Source organism: Centruroides sculpturatus, unplaced genomic scaffold (genome assembly GCF_000671375.1).
Source record: "Centruroides sculpturatus isolate CEXI.00-Female unplaced genomic scaffold, Cexi_2.0 scaffold658, whole genome shotgun sequence".
In the NCBI taxonomy this organism is placed as follows: Eukaryota; Metazoa; Arthropoda; class Arachnida; order Scorpiones; family Buthidae; genus Centruroides; species Centruroides sculpturatus.
In genome coordinates, this window is record NW_019384934.1 from 22655 (window position 1) to 39584 (window position 16930).

A 16930-nucleotide genomic window follows, 5' to 3' on the forward strand; every position below is an offset into this window, starting at 1 on the left:
AGAGTGAGAAATAAGTAAACAATTCAAATCGGTGTGCATGCTCGCCTGCGCGGCCGCGCAGCTTAGAGGGAACATTGCTGGTCACTGGTTAACAATTTCATAAATTGTCGAATGGCTTCTAATTTTACAATAAAAACGAAAAATTTGTAGACCAGAAGAGGCGAAAAGAGTGCACGTCACACGCGTTTTCCATGCTTGATACTTCGACCGTTCTTGGTCGTCTGGTCTGGAAAAAGAGCCGTCCCAAATAAAAAGGCGAAAGGAAGACAGAAAATAATTAACTTGGAAAAATATCAATATTTTTTTTTAATATAAAAAAGGTGTAATCTAACGATACAAATGATGGCGTTAAGTACATTCTTACAAAAGTTCGAAATGCTCACAGTATTCTATACATACGTCACTGGAACGTTGGCTCTGCCAGCATAATCCGAGCAGCTGGTCTGCTGTAAGGGTGAATACTGTACCAGAACGGCGTCTCCTGCGACGTTTATCAGACACTGACCCTGTAAAATAGATAAAGGTTAATTTGTCGAGAGATCTTCGTTGCAAACAACGTCCAACAACCATTTCTTACTTGCTGGCTTTCTGTAATGACCCAGTGATCCCAACAATAATGAAACGGAAAGATACGGACAAGAAGAAATTGCTGTGTTTTTCGAAATCTTTTACAGCTCAGAACATTACCACCTCAACTAAGGCAAAGCATTTTAATGGAAAAAATGAAGATTTGGCACACACTGACTCGTGTGGATTTGCCACCAGAATGCCCAATTTTTTGCATCTGCCTTCTTTAATCGTTGATTCGCGGACGTTGTTTCTTTTTAATTCCTGCTGATTTTAGTACGTCTGATGACCAAGAATTTCTAAAAAAAACTCAGTGTAAAACCCATTTGCTTCTTACCGAATTGTTTGTTTGCCGCTTTGAAAAATACTGTATATATATTGTACAGAAGAAATGTGCCCAGTGGGGAAAGCGGCATGAGGATGTAGACTCGCCGACGAAACCCACACCAAATATTTCCTTGTGCCACATAATCTAATAAATAAAAATGCACAAATCATTATATTCTGAACACTACGTCCCACACCCATTAATATTTTGAATCTTAAATGTAACACTTTAACGCAAAAATTATAAGTTATTAGAAAAACTTAATTTATTTTACTAGAAATGAATTTTTGAAGAGTTTCAGTTAGGATGAACGGATTTTCTTTGTCATTTTCTAGCTTAATTCTGAAACAAATCGAAGTCGTAACCAAACGGAGATGGATGGAAAGGTGTAGATTCTGTTTTGTTTTAAACACCGCTGAAATAGCTAGTCACTAGCACATTCAGTTATATTCCTACTTCTTACATTGACATGCAAGTAAAAAACAAATTTGCATTCTCTGGCAAGACAGCCGGGACCACGACACTACTGGTAGGCTTACCTACACCTTTATCCCCAGGGTTGACACTAATCTGACTCTTTTACACTTTTCCCTACCTTCATCCTCACTCAGCTTCTTACAGGCCATGGCAACTTCAAACACTATCTGCATAGGTTGAACCTTGGGGAGTTTGTGCTGTGAATGCAGACCGTATTAGAACCAAATGCCTATCCACTTAATTTTCCATTGCGATAGGTACATGAACATTAGGGATAGCTTGATGAGAGCAGCAATTTTGGAGGGATGCAACTGACCTTGCACACCACAGCAACTAATCCAGAATGTACCATCATTTGCATTGCTTTCATTGATATCCCATAGCAAAACCCTTGTGGTCTCTCTCCCCAATGGCACTGTACAGGTTTCCTCGTTCTGTTAAAGTTACTTGCACTGCTAGTTCTTTTGTGTCGTGTCTGTTGTTTCTTTGTAGTTATTTGGGTTCTAATTTTATACATCTTCCAATGCTATGCATGTTGTCTTTACTTTCATTAAAAAATTGGTGTCTTGCTTGTGGGACTTTCTCATTGCATGCTCAAGTCTGTTGGGTTGTTGTCCATGTCAATATTTTTGTTAATAATAAGTTACAACTAGTTAAATAAGTTATCAGTATATTTGCTGTTTTCCTAGCAATTTCTGTTCATAGAGGGTCTGTATTCTGCTGAAAGGGATCCTTCCATTCTCTTTGTTCTATCTCCTTCCCCTCCTTTTCCCTTCCCTTTTTCTGCCAGCTAAACACCTTGTGAACCATGTGAATTGCCTTTTGTTAAATAAATAAATAAAACAGGTCATCAATTATCAAATTAGAAACATCCAGTGGTGATATTCAGCGGGTTCGCACAGTGGTGATATCCAGCGGGTTAACAAAATGTTAACAACGGGCCGAACCCGTTGTTAACATTTTCAAAGTTTTCCGAACCCGTTGTTAAACACACGTAACATTTCTCAGTGATTTTGTTTCTTTTAAAAAATATATTAAAATACAGTATACGTATAATACTCTGTAACACCACTAAACTAGAGCCTTATACCCCGTTCGCACACAATACACGACTCACTTCAATCTCGATTTACCCACAATCTGGATTGTGACTGTCGCCAGTGGAACGTCGTGCTGTTCGCACAGGTAACTCGCTTGAGAAGAACCCGGCTATTACACGCGATGATAAAATTGATATAACTACGCGATAAGTCACGAACACCAACAAACAAAATGGAAGTTTTGGTTAGAAATAAATACTTTTTCTTGCCGTATATCTAATAATAGACAGATGTCATCCTCTCCAGATGTCTTTTTTATTTTTCTGTCAATAGCCGGACGTGTTCAGCAGCCATCTTGTATTTCCTCGCGCGCGTGGGATTGTGGGATCTCTCTTATGACTGAATCTAGTTTCAAGAACTCTCTCCAGTCGATCGCGATTTAGCCTCGTTTCAGTCGAGATTGAAACGGTCGAGAGCGTTCGCACCACGGAACTCTCTCTCCGACCTTAGTCACAATCTAGATCGAAATGCTCGGTGCGAACGGGGTATTATACCCTGTTCGCCTAATGTAACCACCATCGACCGTTTCAATCTCGACTAAAACGAGGTTCACTCGCGATCGACTCGAGAGAGTTCTCGAAACTAGATCCAGTCATAAGAGAGATCCCACAATCCCACGCGCGCGAGAAAATACAAGATGGCTGCGGAGCATGTGTCGGGCTATCAACAGCGAAATAAAAAAGATATTGTATTTTGAGAGACGATGACATCTGTCTATTATTATAATAATACCTAATGATAAAATAAATGATTTAGAAAAGTTTTTTCTTGAGAAAAAGTCATAAGGAAAGCAGTTAAACCTGCTTTTCCTATGACTTTTTCTGATTAAAAAAATGCCAATTTTTATGTTTATAAAATATTATGAATGAAAAATATTAAAATATGTACAAAATAACCATTTTGAACACACTTTTTTATTATTTATCAAAAAAAATATAGTTCTGGCATAAACAATGTTAAATTTTAACTGACTTAATTTTGCGAACGCATCTTTTTTATTTATATGGATGTCTTAAGGTCAGTTTTTGCGCTAATGTTGCTAATGCACCATTTGAGTGAAAAAAAAATTGTTAAGCAAAACTTTTCTGTTAGCGAACCCTTTGTTAAATATTTCGAATATCACCACTGGAAACATCCAAACTTCCTTTCAGAGTTCATATCATCTCTGCAGAACCAGATGGCAGGTTGCCTGATAAACCTCCAATTAAAAAAGATTTTGATCATCATTTCATTGTGGAATGCTTTCACAGTCTTGTATTTAAAACACTGTTTTCTATATAATTAATAATTTTAACAGATTGAGACAAGACTTTGTCAAACGCAAGTGACATTTTTCTGGCAGTCAGGTTTTGCCTAGAAATTTAACAATGTGTCGACAATAAGTTATTGATGCCATAGTCTTAATTTTAGTGATTAAAGCTGATTTTCTACCAGTAACATGCAACTATGCAGATGCGAATTTAGTAGAGTGAGAGGTTGCAAGCAATATAGTTCTTGCAAAGGAAAACATGCACAAGTGACAAGTGAGAAATCTCATTGGCGTGAGCAAATTTCTGGTTCTTGCACATACTGACAGGGTTTGATATTTATCGCATCTCACCTCTTCTTGCCACATATTCTGACTCGCTCACATCTGCATAGTCTAAGCCTAAGACAGGCAGTGCCATTAATTAATGACAACAATTGGGTTTTGAAACAAGCACTTTCACACTGCAATGTGATCTTGCAAAGAAACAGAATTGGTATGAATAGCTTTGAGAACAAAATATGGTAAATGACAAATGCCCAACATTTTACATAATGAAAAAATAATAATAATTATTGAAAATAGGATAACACAACAATTTTCTTCAGAATATCATAGTTTAAGGATAAAATTTATTCAAAAACAGTAGGATTAACAATGTCTTTAATAAACATTGGGGAGAATTTTTAAAAATATCTAGACACTAACATACTAACTTCAAGTTTCAATGGAAAATTTTTCTTTATACTTCACTTTTTACGATTATTATTCTCCCCAGAATATATTCGTGAGAAATGCTTGAAAAAGTATTTAGTAAATACCACGAGAAGCACTTGAGAAATGCCACTGTACACTAAATAGTTTTTGAAGTTTTTATTTCTTTCCAACTAAAGCCATTGTATTAATTTGAAAAATTATAACTGTCGACAGTTAAATTATCACAAAATTGACTATTTATACTTAACTGTTGACAGTTCAGTAGTGTTTAGTATATACAGTAGACCAGTGGTTCTCAACAGGGGATACATGTACCCTTGGGGATACAAGCATAAATCGAAGGGGTACATCTAACTTTCATTATAAAATGGCGTATGTTAATCAGTTTGCTGTAAATTATTAACACAAAAAACAAGAAACGACAAAAACTTGCTTTAAAATATTCCAGTGTGAACACTGATTTCCCTTTTAACAGTCTAAACAACTTGTTTATCCACTTGATTTGCCTGTCTATTTGTGCCATTAGTGCCGAGTTACATTTTAGTTACAATAAGAGATAAAAACTGTTTAAGCACAATCAGTAGTGACTGATTAAATTTAAAATTGTCATAGGTATTTTATGGACTCACCTGATTTTTATGTGGATTATATAACAGAATACACTCAGTCATCTGAAAGGCTACCATAGCATTACCTCCTAAAGCTGATACATGGGCTCTGACTATTGCAAGAACTTCTGTCACGAAACTCTGGATAAAACCATTCAAACCTCCATTCTAAAAAGCATGGATGTAAATTATGAGTTAAGATAAAAAACAGCAAAAATTTTGATGTACTTTAATAATAAATGTTTTATCATCTTAATAAAATGTGAATATTAAGTCAAAAACAAATCAATTAGAGTATTTTCTTTAATAGAACAATATGATATAGCCAGTGTCATAGCTAGGATCATTGACACTCAGGAAAAGATTCAGATTTTATGCCCTCAAAAATTTACTAAATACAGTTGTATCTTGTTTTAACAGATCACGGAACAACAGATTTCTTGGAATAATGGTTTTTTTTTCTAGGTCTCACCAAATCAATGTAATTTTACCTTCTTTTAGTGGATTTTTCTTGGAATAATAGATTTTTTTCTAACCCTAATCTATTGTAAACTTTGCATTGTTTTCAACATTTAGTTAATATTTGGGATATTTTCATTTTCATTTAGTGGAGCACTCCATCTGACCTGTAGCATTAAATGCTACTGGCTTGAGGTACTCCTCTTTTAATTAACACTGCTTTACATATGCTTTGCAGGTAGTTATGATTATATAGTCGCGGTCGTAGCCGCAATACATTAATACCCGACAATTCTATTTTTATTTACATTAATTACATTGTTTTGTTGAGTAAAGTATTTGATGTCATTAGTTTGACAATGATCTATGAGAAAAATTTTTATATTCTGTTTTTATAACAAGTTTTTATAAATTTATTAAAATAATAATATATGTTAACATTATTTATAAGGCTACTTTTCCTAATAAGCCAATTGTAACCTTCTTTATTACAAACTAATTTTAGTTAGTTTCTTATTTTTTCATATTGCATACAGTCAAATAAGGTGTGTGTAAGGGTTTCTCTTACCCCACAAATCTCGCAGTTTTCATCATCTCGATGATTAAATCTATAATGATATTCCGCAAAATCACCATGTCCTGTCACAAATCTTGTGAATTTGTGACCAATTTGTAGATGTTTATTATTTAACCTCTGGTTAATATCTGGTATGTATTCAAAGAGTTCCCTTCCTTTTGTAGTTATTTCCCATTGTCGTTGCCATTGTAATATGTATCTAGTTTTGATTTCAGTTTTATGTATTTTGTAGATATTTTTCTGTAAGATTCCTTTGTTTTTAGATAACTAGCCTCTTTAGCCAGACTGTCTGCTCTTTCATTTCCTTGTCTCTGAAATACTTGATTTTTTATGATACTGCTCCCTATTTCTATAGTAATAAACACACGTCGCTCCCACTCCTTCTGAAGATCTCAATCCGTCTTTATAGATTCTGTATTTATCCTGATAGTTGTATTTCTTTATATGTATTTTCTCTCATTCATATCTTAATTTTTGTTGTTGTTTCATATCTGCTTCTAGCTTGTCCTCTTTTTTCAATTGTGGCCATCGGCCATGATCATTTTATATTTTGTATATATTAATATTTTTTATTTTTACTTTTAAGTTCTTTCCTGTCCCTTCATTCTAAAATTCTTTCTAGAACGTACCGATAGCACCATGCTATCGGCTTATGCAACACAGCAGACATTCAAGTCCATTGGGATTGGGCGGAAATAATTAAACCTACGACAAATTTACATACAATGAAATATCTGGAGAAATTAGAGATCTTTAAGGCACACAAGAAAACTGGTTGCATCACCCATAGAGATGCGGACTCTTTACCTACTGCATGGCAATCCTTCTACAAGAATTGATGACTTTATTTATTTTTATTTTTGTTAAATGACATTTTTTCGGCTTAATTTATCAACACGGCTACTTTTCCGTTATTTATATTTTAATTTCGTATTTACGTTCTTTTTTGTGTTCGATTTTATTCTACGTTATGGTAACTGAAGAAGATCGTTAAGAAACGATCGGAAACATTTTTACTTTATAATTTTTATTAGCTTGATGAAAATAGGACATATTAAAGAAAAAAAGGATCCATTGGAAGAGGAAAGTGTTGTGTATAGATTGCAATGCACGTGCGCAGTCCCGAATTTTTACATTGGTGAGACAAAATGGAAGTTGAAGGTCAGATGTCGGAACATCTCGCTACAGTACGTTTAAAAGTCAATACTTCCCCGGTGTTTTTGCATTGTTGTATTAATAATTGTCAAATTAATGTTAATGAAGTAAAAATTGTGTATAAAGAAATAAATACTGTAAAACAGAAATTTAAATAATGGTGTGGCACCAGCAAAATGCTGGGTAAACCTTGTCGGATATAAAAACTGTAAACACGGAGTAAAAGATTGTAATGGATAGCTATTGTGATTGGAAAACCAAATTGTATTGTATATTTTGGAGCCCTACTGAAGAGGCCAGTGTACTGACGAAATGCATTTAGGGATAAATGCTATGTAATAAAAAAGGTTTCTAAGAAAAAACTGGTTTGGTTTTTTAACCTTTTATTTTCAGTTAGTAAATGTTTTAGAGTTCAGAAGGTTTTATGCCTCTAAGTCAGAAAAACAGGGAAATTCGAATTTTCATGTACTCACTCAGTACAATTAAGTAAGATTAGAAAATTCTGACTCCATTGTTTTAAATATTTTAATTTATTTTTATACAAATATGATGTGACATTTTCTGCATGTGTCATTTGTGAGTGTTGTATCTTTCAGTATGTGTTTTCTGTAGTTTTTAGTGTTTATGACCTGATCCTGTATGGCAATCATGAATCTCTCTGTCTCCCCAAAGATACATCCCTGATCTAACCAGCTGTTTGATGCAGTTTTGTCAATAAAATCCTGGACCAGGTCATAAGGATGCCTAACATGGAGTGCCTTTTGAGCCCATAATTGCTTGATGGTGTTGTGGCTGTACCCCATATTAATGTATATATGTATGTAATAAGTTTAGTTTTACTTCTTTCCTTTGTTCTTTGTTTCTTTCTCTTTCCTGATCTTTACTTTCTAAAACTCTAACACTAACTAACTAAACTAACTAACTAACACTTCCCCTCGGGTGAAATAACTTCTATCCAACAAAATTTAAATCGTGACTATCATTTATAGTATACGATATATAAGCACAACAAGTTTTACCATTTGTTTGGTTACTCCAGTTATTGTAAACCTCCCTATACTGAACCAAATTTAAAGACATGTTCGGATCAAAAGAGAGCGAGAGCGACGGATTGATTCCCTGTCTTTCCATGACCTTTTCTGCCAAAATCTTATTCCTTGACTTTCCAGGTCTGTATATGAAAGGAATTTTTGTTTCCTGTAAATTAACAACACTGAGCGGCAGTTGCGGTTTTGAGTCCCGCTCGGGGACGAATATATTTTCTTCTGGAAACTTCTAGTCTGATAGTTTGTCTGGCTTTAAAAGTATTTTTGATTAGTCCCACATCCTCCTAATTAAGCATGTGGAAATGATCGAAAAGTGAGAAAAGTGAGGATACTTCAGAAAAATGTATATAAGTGAGAAAAGTGAGCGACTCCGAGGCCTGCATAATGTTCCATCTCAATTCTATGGTAATACAATAAAGTTGAACAGTATCCCTAGTATAATGATTATATCTACAATTTTCTGCTTTATATTTTTGCTTTATTAAGTAAATAGGTTGATTCGTGTAAGTTATTCAAGAGTTAGTCTACAAGGAAATGCATGATGTTAGATCACTGATTTTGATTAAACTCGTTGAAAATATAATGTATCCCCAATGACTGACATGTGCCAAGCAATAAGGCAAAGTACTGAAAATTAAATAAAACAATTCAGGTTGAAAATTACATAATCATTTAAAATCTGTCACTTGTAGCATAGCTGCTGGCTCTGTGGAAACATATCAATTTCATAATCAGCAGTTTGGCACTTCAAATCTCATCAGTATCAACAAATCATGTTTCTTCCTAAAAATAAACCAGCAATGAGTTACTCAACTTTCCCAGCAACATTTAAAATTTTGGTGGCACCATCTGTTATCATATCTTATTTAAAAACTTTTTATATTTTTAAGTATTATAAAATGGCAAAAAGCTTAATTTTGAGAGTAAAGATAAGTTTTATAAAAAATTGTAAATGCTAATAATGAGTAAAATCATCATTAAGTTTGACCCTATTGGAAATACACACGTACCCAATTATCTCCCCAACCCCTTGACCCATAACCACCAAAATATAAGAGCATCAATCCCCCTAATAAATAAACCTCCTTGCAAAATTTCAGAAATTTTCAATGGAAAAACATGTGAGTTATTAAGCTTCAAACAAGGTTAACAAAATTGTCCCCCCCACACATGATAATATCCATACATACAGAAAAAACCCCCAAATGTTTTTGCATTTCTAGACATTTCAAGGTGTCCTGAATCCAAAAATGTCAAAATTGTGGGGGAGTCATTTTTTGCCAGATTGCCATACTTTCCCTCTGTTATATATAATAGCCAAGAAAATAATATAATTTTCACTTTCTTTTTGAAACTTTTAAATTTATTATATATATTTAAATTTATTTTTAATATACAAATACANGTAGGCCTACTTACTTTGTGATGAACATTGACTGCCTGGTTATGAAAGGTTTTTTTCTGAAGTTTATTGTAGCAAATATATCCATTGCTTTGGAAAAATCTAGTTTCTCTTGCTTCTGAATTTTCAATAGAGAGTAAGGGTGCGACTATGCAGATGCGAATTTAGTAGCAAATGAGCGATTGCAAGCAATATAGTTCTTGCAAAGGAAACCATGCACAAGAGAGAAGCATCGCTGGCAAGAGCAAATTTCTGGTTCTCGCACATATTCAACAGGGTTTGATATTTATCGCATCTTGCCTCTTCTCGCCACATATTCTTACTCGCTTAGAAAATTCACTTGCTATTGTCTGCATAGTTGCACCCTAATGCTAAACTACTTAGTCTCTCTTCATCTATTGAACTCAAATAGATTTTTATAATTTTAGCTATTGCGGATAGAGTAAGAGGCAAAAGACACATAGCCGCTTTGAACCATGCAATTGCATGGATTGCACAAATGGTAGTTATATCATTGGCTAAAGTGAAATCTTTTTCATGAACAGTGAAGAAAAACTCAAACTTAATTAAAATTAATTTTAACATAAACATATTTGATACCTCTCGAACACTTGTGCTTTCTCGAATAAAAAAGAAGTCTAAATTTCCCATGTAACGTTCGATCTTACCACTGGGAACGTGGCTTAATGGTGTCATTTCTATACCAAAATATTCTCTAAATGGAACCTGTTTATAAGAAAAGTAATAAATTATTATTAAACAAAATATATTGAAAATGATAAATATTGCAATAATAATTACAAGCATTACTATTGTGAAAAAAAAAACTTGGAAATACAGTAAAACTTCTCTAACTCAAATATTTCTTTAACTCAAAGAAAAAGCATTCAATAGGTCTCAATGGAATGGTGCAGGAATTTAACATCTCCAACTTGAATTTCCTTAACTCAAATTTTCTTCAAGTCAAAGGTTTCATGATCGCCCAATGCCAATTTATATTACTTTCAACTTCATGACTTGAATTTTAATATTTATTCTATCCAAAGTGATCCCAATTATGATTTCCATGAAATTTTCAGACAGTAGTCATATCTACTGTCCAACACCCATTTGTAGACAATGTTCTAGTGCAAAGTGAGAAGACTTTGCACTTTATCTCAACAAGATGTACCTGCAAAACTGTTTGATTCCATTAGCTACATTGAAGATTTTGCTGAAAGGTGTTACTTGAGCTGTTTAAAACAAAAACTATCAAAGGTTCTTTACATAATGCAACAAAGATAAAAATACAAATCTATTCAGAATTGGCATTTTTCATTATTGTTCTCTATCTCAAATAGTCTGTAACCCACAGTTTTTCCCCGTTCTTTGAAGCTTCGAGTTGTAATGAATTACAGTAAAACTTCTCTAACATTATAATTTACTATTTCCAGAATAACTGATTCATAAAACACATTAAGTTTGTTGATTTGCATACGGACTATTTGTAATATATCCACAATAATGAGATGGCGCCTAACGCTTACCTCTAGTGCCAAATTGGTTACGTAATTGATTTGGTAATTAGCCTTAAACTAGCCCGATAGATTTTCGACATACGGTTGATGTTTAGTTATGTTATATATCAGGTTTAGCAATGTTTGTACAATGTCATGAATGTGCTAAGCATCATAAAATAATGTATTCTATTTAACTATTATTCATTTCATATAAGTAGAAATGCAATCTTTATTAAGAGAATAAATGCTAGTTTTATCAATTTTATTGTCATTATTTTGCCAACTGTAAAGACAGTAAATGTGCAGAACAGAATAAAACTCATTAAAACAGCCTCACAATTATAATTATTAAAATACGTGGGGGCTTCAAAAAGTTTGTGGAAAAAGTCCATAACTAACAATTGTTTGGAAGGATTTTGATTTCAATGCACCTGAATATTCTTGTACCAACGTGTTATAACATGTTCAAACAGGAACCCTTAAATGCAGGTGAGAACACAGCATCATCAGTTGAAAGTCAGGCACCATTCAAGCAACATAGAATCCACCAAAATCAAAACCAGAACAAACATAAAGTTTATGGTGAAACTTGGTTGGGAGAATAGGCAAATCATTGATGCTCTAGAACAAGTTTATGGTGATAATGCTCCAAAGAAGTCAACAACCTATGTAAAGTACTATATTATTTTTCCGACTTTCCAACGATTATCGACACTAATGTGTGCCGGAAATAGCCGTTCCCTAACGGGTACTTTACGCGGATTCGCGTTAGTGTGCCAGGCCTGGACTTTAAGCGTGCACCGAATTAAATAATGACAAAGTTTGTCAATAACAAAATTCAAATATTTAATTAAACTTCTATTAATAAACTCTATACAGTATTTAGTAAAAATCAAACAATAATTTATTCAATGAAACTCAACAAGAATCAATCCGACAAACTCAAATCAATCTATTTCTAACTTAATTCTATTCCCCTTTGGAATTCGACAAAATCAAAGAATTAACTTATAAACAATAATTCTTATAAATTAAAGATCCTAATCGTCACCTCAATATACTAGGAACCTATTTCCTCAAACTCTCAAGACTTTCTATAATCGTCGATCCACAAATCGAATAACTTCAAAATCCTATCGGACACCTCTCTCGTTCACTGCTACGAAGCTCACCAAAGCTCGTTGCTATCAGGAATTCACCTCGTTCGTTTTCACTTGAGTTAGAGGCTTTATAGTGTGAGGTGACGTCACAATTCTGAATGAGCTCACTCTCCTCATTTACATACTTATCTGTAACATTAAATTTTTCTTGTTTATCTGGCAGATTATTTTCCGACAATACTTCGCTAACCTTTTACATTATTCTTTTTAACAATTATCGGGATGCTTTATTCTTTTAAGGTTTAGCGATTCCTAACTGGGTTGTGGGGTCTTCTCCCCCCCTTTTTCTCGGTGCGGACTTACTTTTTTCCGCTTGGGAAGCGCAAGTGTGCGCGAGTTTTCTACGGCGCTTTTCTTTCGTTGGTGAGTTGGTTTTTCTTCTATTTTTAAGTTACTAAGGTGAATGGTGAGGAAACTTCGTCCTAACAAAACATAAGCCCCAAACAAAAATAGAATAATAAGCAAAATAAAAGTAAATAAAAATAACGTTCGGACTTGGTTCCTTACACCTACAAATGGATAAATCGCTGAAAGGTACTAATTTTTCGTCAGTTGAAGATGTAAAAAGAGCTGCTCTGACATAGTTCAGATCACAAGGCCCTAAGTTCTACTCAGACGGATATAAAGACTGGTATCAACATTTGCAGAAGTGTATCGATCTTAATGGAGCATATATTGAAAAATAAGCATCATAACTGAAATTGTTTTTTAATACTATCCTTTTTCCACAAACTTTTTGAAGCCCCCTCATATTTTTTTTATTAATGAGGTTTGCAATATTTTAATAATTTTGATAATTTACACTAAAATATTTGAGTTGTAGAAGATGTAATAAATAAAAATTCATGTTTTATAATTAACAAATTAATCTAGAAAAAATACTAAATTAGTCTTCATTTCAGTTATATTTCCCATTCCATTGTAATCTAAAGAAATGGTTAATTTAATTTTTCTAACTAGTCCAGATTAAATAGCTAAAATCAGGTAAAGCTAGTGGCATAACTACATATGAATGGGCAACATTTCCAAAATGGGCCTCCATTGGGCTTTCTGTAATTTTTTTTTGAAATATCTCTATAATTTTATGTAAATTAAGCTAAATAATTTATTCATTTTAAAAACAGTAAAGGATATTAGTACACTGTAGGCCTACTTACTTTGTGATGAACATTGACTGCCTGGTTATGAAAGGTTTTTTTCTGAAGTTTATTGTAGCAAATATATCCATTGCTTTGGAAAAATCTAGTTTCTCTTGCTTCTGAATTTTCAATAGAGAGTAAGGGTGCGACTATGCAGATGCGAATTTAGTAGCAAATGAGCGATTGCAAGCAATATAGTTCTTGCAAAGGAAACCATGCACAAGAGAGAAGCATCGCTGGCAAGAGCAAATTTCTGGTTCTCGCACATATTCAACAGGGTTTGATATTTATCGCATCTTGCCTCTTCTCGCCACATATTCTTACTCGCTTAGAAAATTCACTTGCTATTGTCTGCATAGTTGCACCCTAATGCTAAACTACTTAGTCTCTCTTCATCTATTGAACTCAAATAGATTTTTATAATTTTAGCTATTGCGGATAGAGTAAGAGGCAAAAGACACATAGCCGCTTTGAACCATGCAATTGCATGGATTGCACAAATGGTAGTTATATCATTGGCTAAAGTGAAATCTTTTTCATGAACAGTGAAGAAAAACTCAAACTTAATTAAAATTAATTTTAACATAAACATATTTGATACCTCTCGAACACTTGTGCTTTCTCGAATAAAAAAGAAGTCTAAATTTCCCATGTAACGTTCGATCTTACCACTGGGAACGTGGCTTAATGGTGTCATTTCTATACCAAAATATTCTCTAAATGGAACCTGTTTATAAGAAAAGTAATAAATTATTATTAAACAAAATATATTGAAAATGATAAATATTGCAATAATAATTACAAGCATTACTATTGTGAAAAAAAAAACTTGGAAATACAGTAAAACTTCTCTAACTCAAATATTTCTTTAACTCAAAGAAAAAGCATTCAATAGGTCTCAATGGAATGGTGCAGGAATTTAACATCTCCAACTTGAATTTCCTTAACTCAAATTTTCTTCAAGTCAAAGGTTTCATGATCGCCCAATGCCAATTTATATTACTTTCAACTTCATGACTTGAATTTTAATATTTATTCTATCCAAAGTGATCCCAATTATGATTTCCATGAAATTTTCAGACAGTAGTCATATCTACTGTCCAACACCCATTTGTAGACAATGTTCTAGTGCAAAGTGAGAAGACTTTGCACTTTATCTCAACAAGATGTACCTGCAAAACTGTTTGATTCCATTAGCTACATTGAAGATTTTGCTGAAAGGTGTTACTTGAGCTGTTTAAAACAAAAACTATCAAAGGTTCTTTACATAATGCAACAAAGATAAAAATACAAATCTATTCAGAATTGGCATTTTTCATTATTGTTCTCTATCTCAAATAGTCTGTAACCCACAGTTTTTCCCCGTTCTTTGAAGCTTCGAGTTGTAATGAATTACAGTAAAACTTCTCTAACATTATAATTTACTATTTCCAGAATAACTGATTCATAAAACACATTAAGTTTGTTGATTTGCATACGGACTATTTGTAATATATCCACAATAATACAATACAAATATAATTGTAAAGTTTATAATCAGTGGTGGCTTGTGACTCTAATGTATGAAAGTGCAATTTAATGTAACAAAACACCTAAACCTAGAAAACAGTAAAAAATATATACAGTAGCGCGTCGTTTATTTGACAGCCGGTTATCCGAAACGTCGGTTAACCGAAACCATTCCAGTCGGCAAATTTAAATTTTTGTTAGTGCTGTGGCAATGCAATCTTTGGCTATATCTTGGGCTACTCCAATATTTTTTTTGTTGATGTGTGTGTTTTAGCTGGAAGCACTGACACTTTTCTGTAGTGTTTTTCTGAGGACTGTGTGTCCTGCTAAATTGAACGTTTTTGATACTAGATTAACTTCTAAAATATAATTTTTTTTGTTTCTATATTTTTCAATATATTTATTTTGTTTGTAGAAAATAAAAATAATTTTTAACAATACAATAGCCATGATTATTATTTTAAAAAATTTACATTAGACATAACATCGACGAAAATTCAATGCGAAGCGACACGCAACAGAGAAAAATTTCAACACATGATAGGTTAATATATTTTTTCGTACATAATCGGTTATCCGAAAAATAAATTATCTGAACAACCTCAGTCCCCAATTGATTCGGATAAACGACGCTCTACTGTATAGTACTATTAATAACAAGAAAAAGATGTTCAGAAATATACAACTCTCAAAACAATTCAACAACTGTAGAAATAATTATCAAGGTCTGGGCCCAACAAGGTAAAACATCAAATATGTATTTGTCATAAAAGCCTTAGTCAAACAATGTTTTGACTAACTTTTATGACAAATACAAACTAAGACTACTCTATTTTAATGGTTTATCTGTGTTTAAGAGATAATTTGAAAGGGACTGCAAGTTTTGTGATGGGACAAGTTAAATGCTTATTTTAAATTCTAGTCATAAGTTAAAGTTGATTCACACTGGTCAGTGGCAGGTAACTAACCGACTAGACTGACAAATATCCATTTGTATGTTTGCTAGAAATGATACAAAGCATTTAACTATACTCCACACTGTTTTTACAACCTTGACCTATTCTAATGGATCAAGATTTAATTTTTTAATAAATACATGCAATTAAGATGTATTAAACTGAAGATTAATCTAAAATACAAGAAGTTTATTACTATTACTGAACTTTTATTTTTATTACAGTGATAAATAAATAATTTATTATTTTTTGTTTATTATTACAATTGACATAATTGGAACACACAAAATTGAATTACTGGGATAGCCAGTAAGTACAGGAAAAAATTTCTCAGTAGCCACTTTCTTGTTAAAGCTACATACCACATCTTCAAGCACATAGTAGTGAAGATAATACAAAAACACGCACTGCGCTAAGCTATTGTCTTTGCTAATGCATGCACAGATTGAAAGTTATTTAATACTTTAAATTTTATACAAATTTTAGTTTAATTAATGTAAACTGTATTTCTACATTACAAAGTTAAAAAATAAAGCAAAAAGCAGGTAATGTCATTTTTAGTTTTGATTTTGTTAATTATTATTTTGAATTAAATTTAATAATTTTAATAATAAGCCAAATCGGGTTTTGAGATGTTTGTATGAGGTATATGTATACAATAGAGCGTCGTTTATCCAAATCAATTGGGGAATGGGATTGTTTGGAACATGTTGCATGTTTGTTGCAATGGTGATAGTACATCCCAGTCACACAAAGCATACACCAGTCTTTTGGAAGTGTTTCTTTTTCGGATATCCAATTATGTATGAAAAAATATATTAACCTATCCCATGTCAAAATTTTTCTCCGTTGCATGTCGCTTCATGTTGAATTTTCATCGATGTTAAGCCTAATGTCAATTTTTATAATAATAATCGTGGCTATTATATCGTTAAAAATTATTTCTTTATTTTGCACAAACAAAATAAATATATTAAAAAACATA

General features: G+C 32.9%; 1 protein-coding gene across 1 annotated transcript in view; it reads right to left on the reverse strand.

The window, feature by feature from the left end:
• Window positions 1-286: 286 nt before the first annotated feature.
• The window catches only part of LOC111632041 (C2 domain-containing protein 5-like), a 142279-nt gene continuing 125635 nt past the window's right edge, over window positions 287-16930 (reverse strand). The window contains exons 17-20 of the mRNA XM_023376396.1: window positions 16308-16374; window positions 14082-14315; window positions 5065-5211; window positions 287-506 (exon numbers count right to left, since the gene is read on the reverse strand). Of these exons, the coding sequence (XP_023232164.1) occupies window positions 390-506; window positions 5065-5211; window positions 14082-14315; window positions 16308-16374 (565 nt within the window). The 3' untranslated portion in view covers window positions 287-389. The remainder of the gene's footprint in view (window positions 507-5064; window positions 5212-14081; window positions 14316-16307; window positions 16375-16930) is intronic.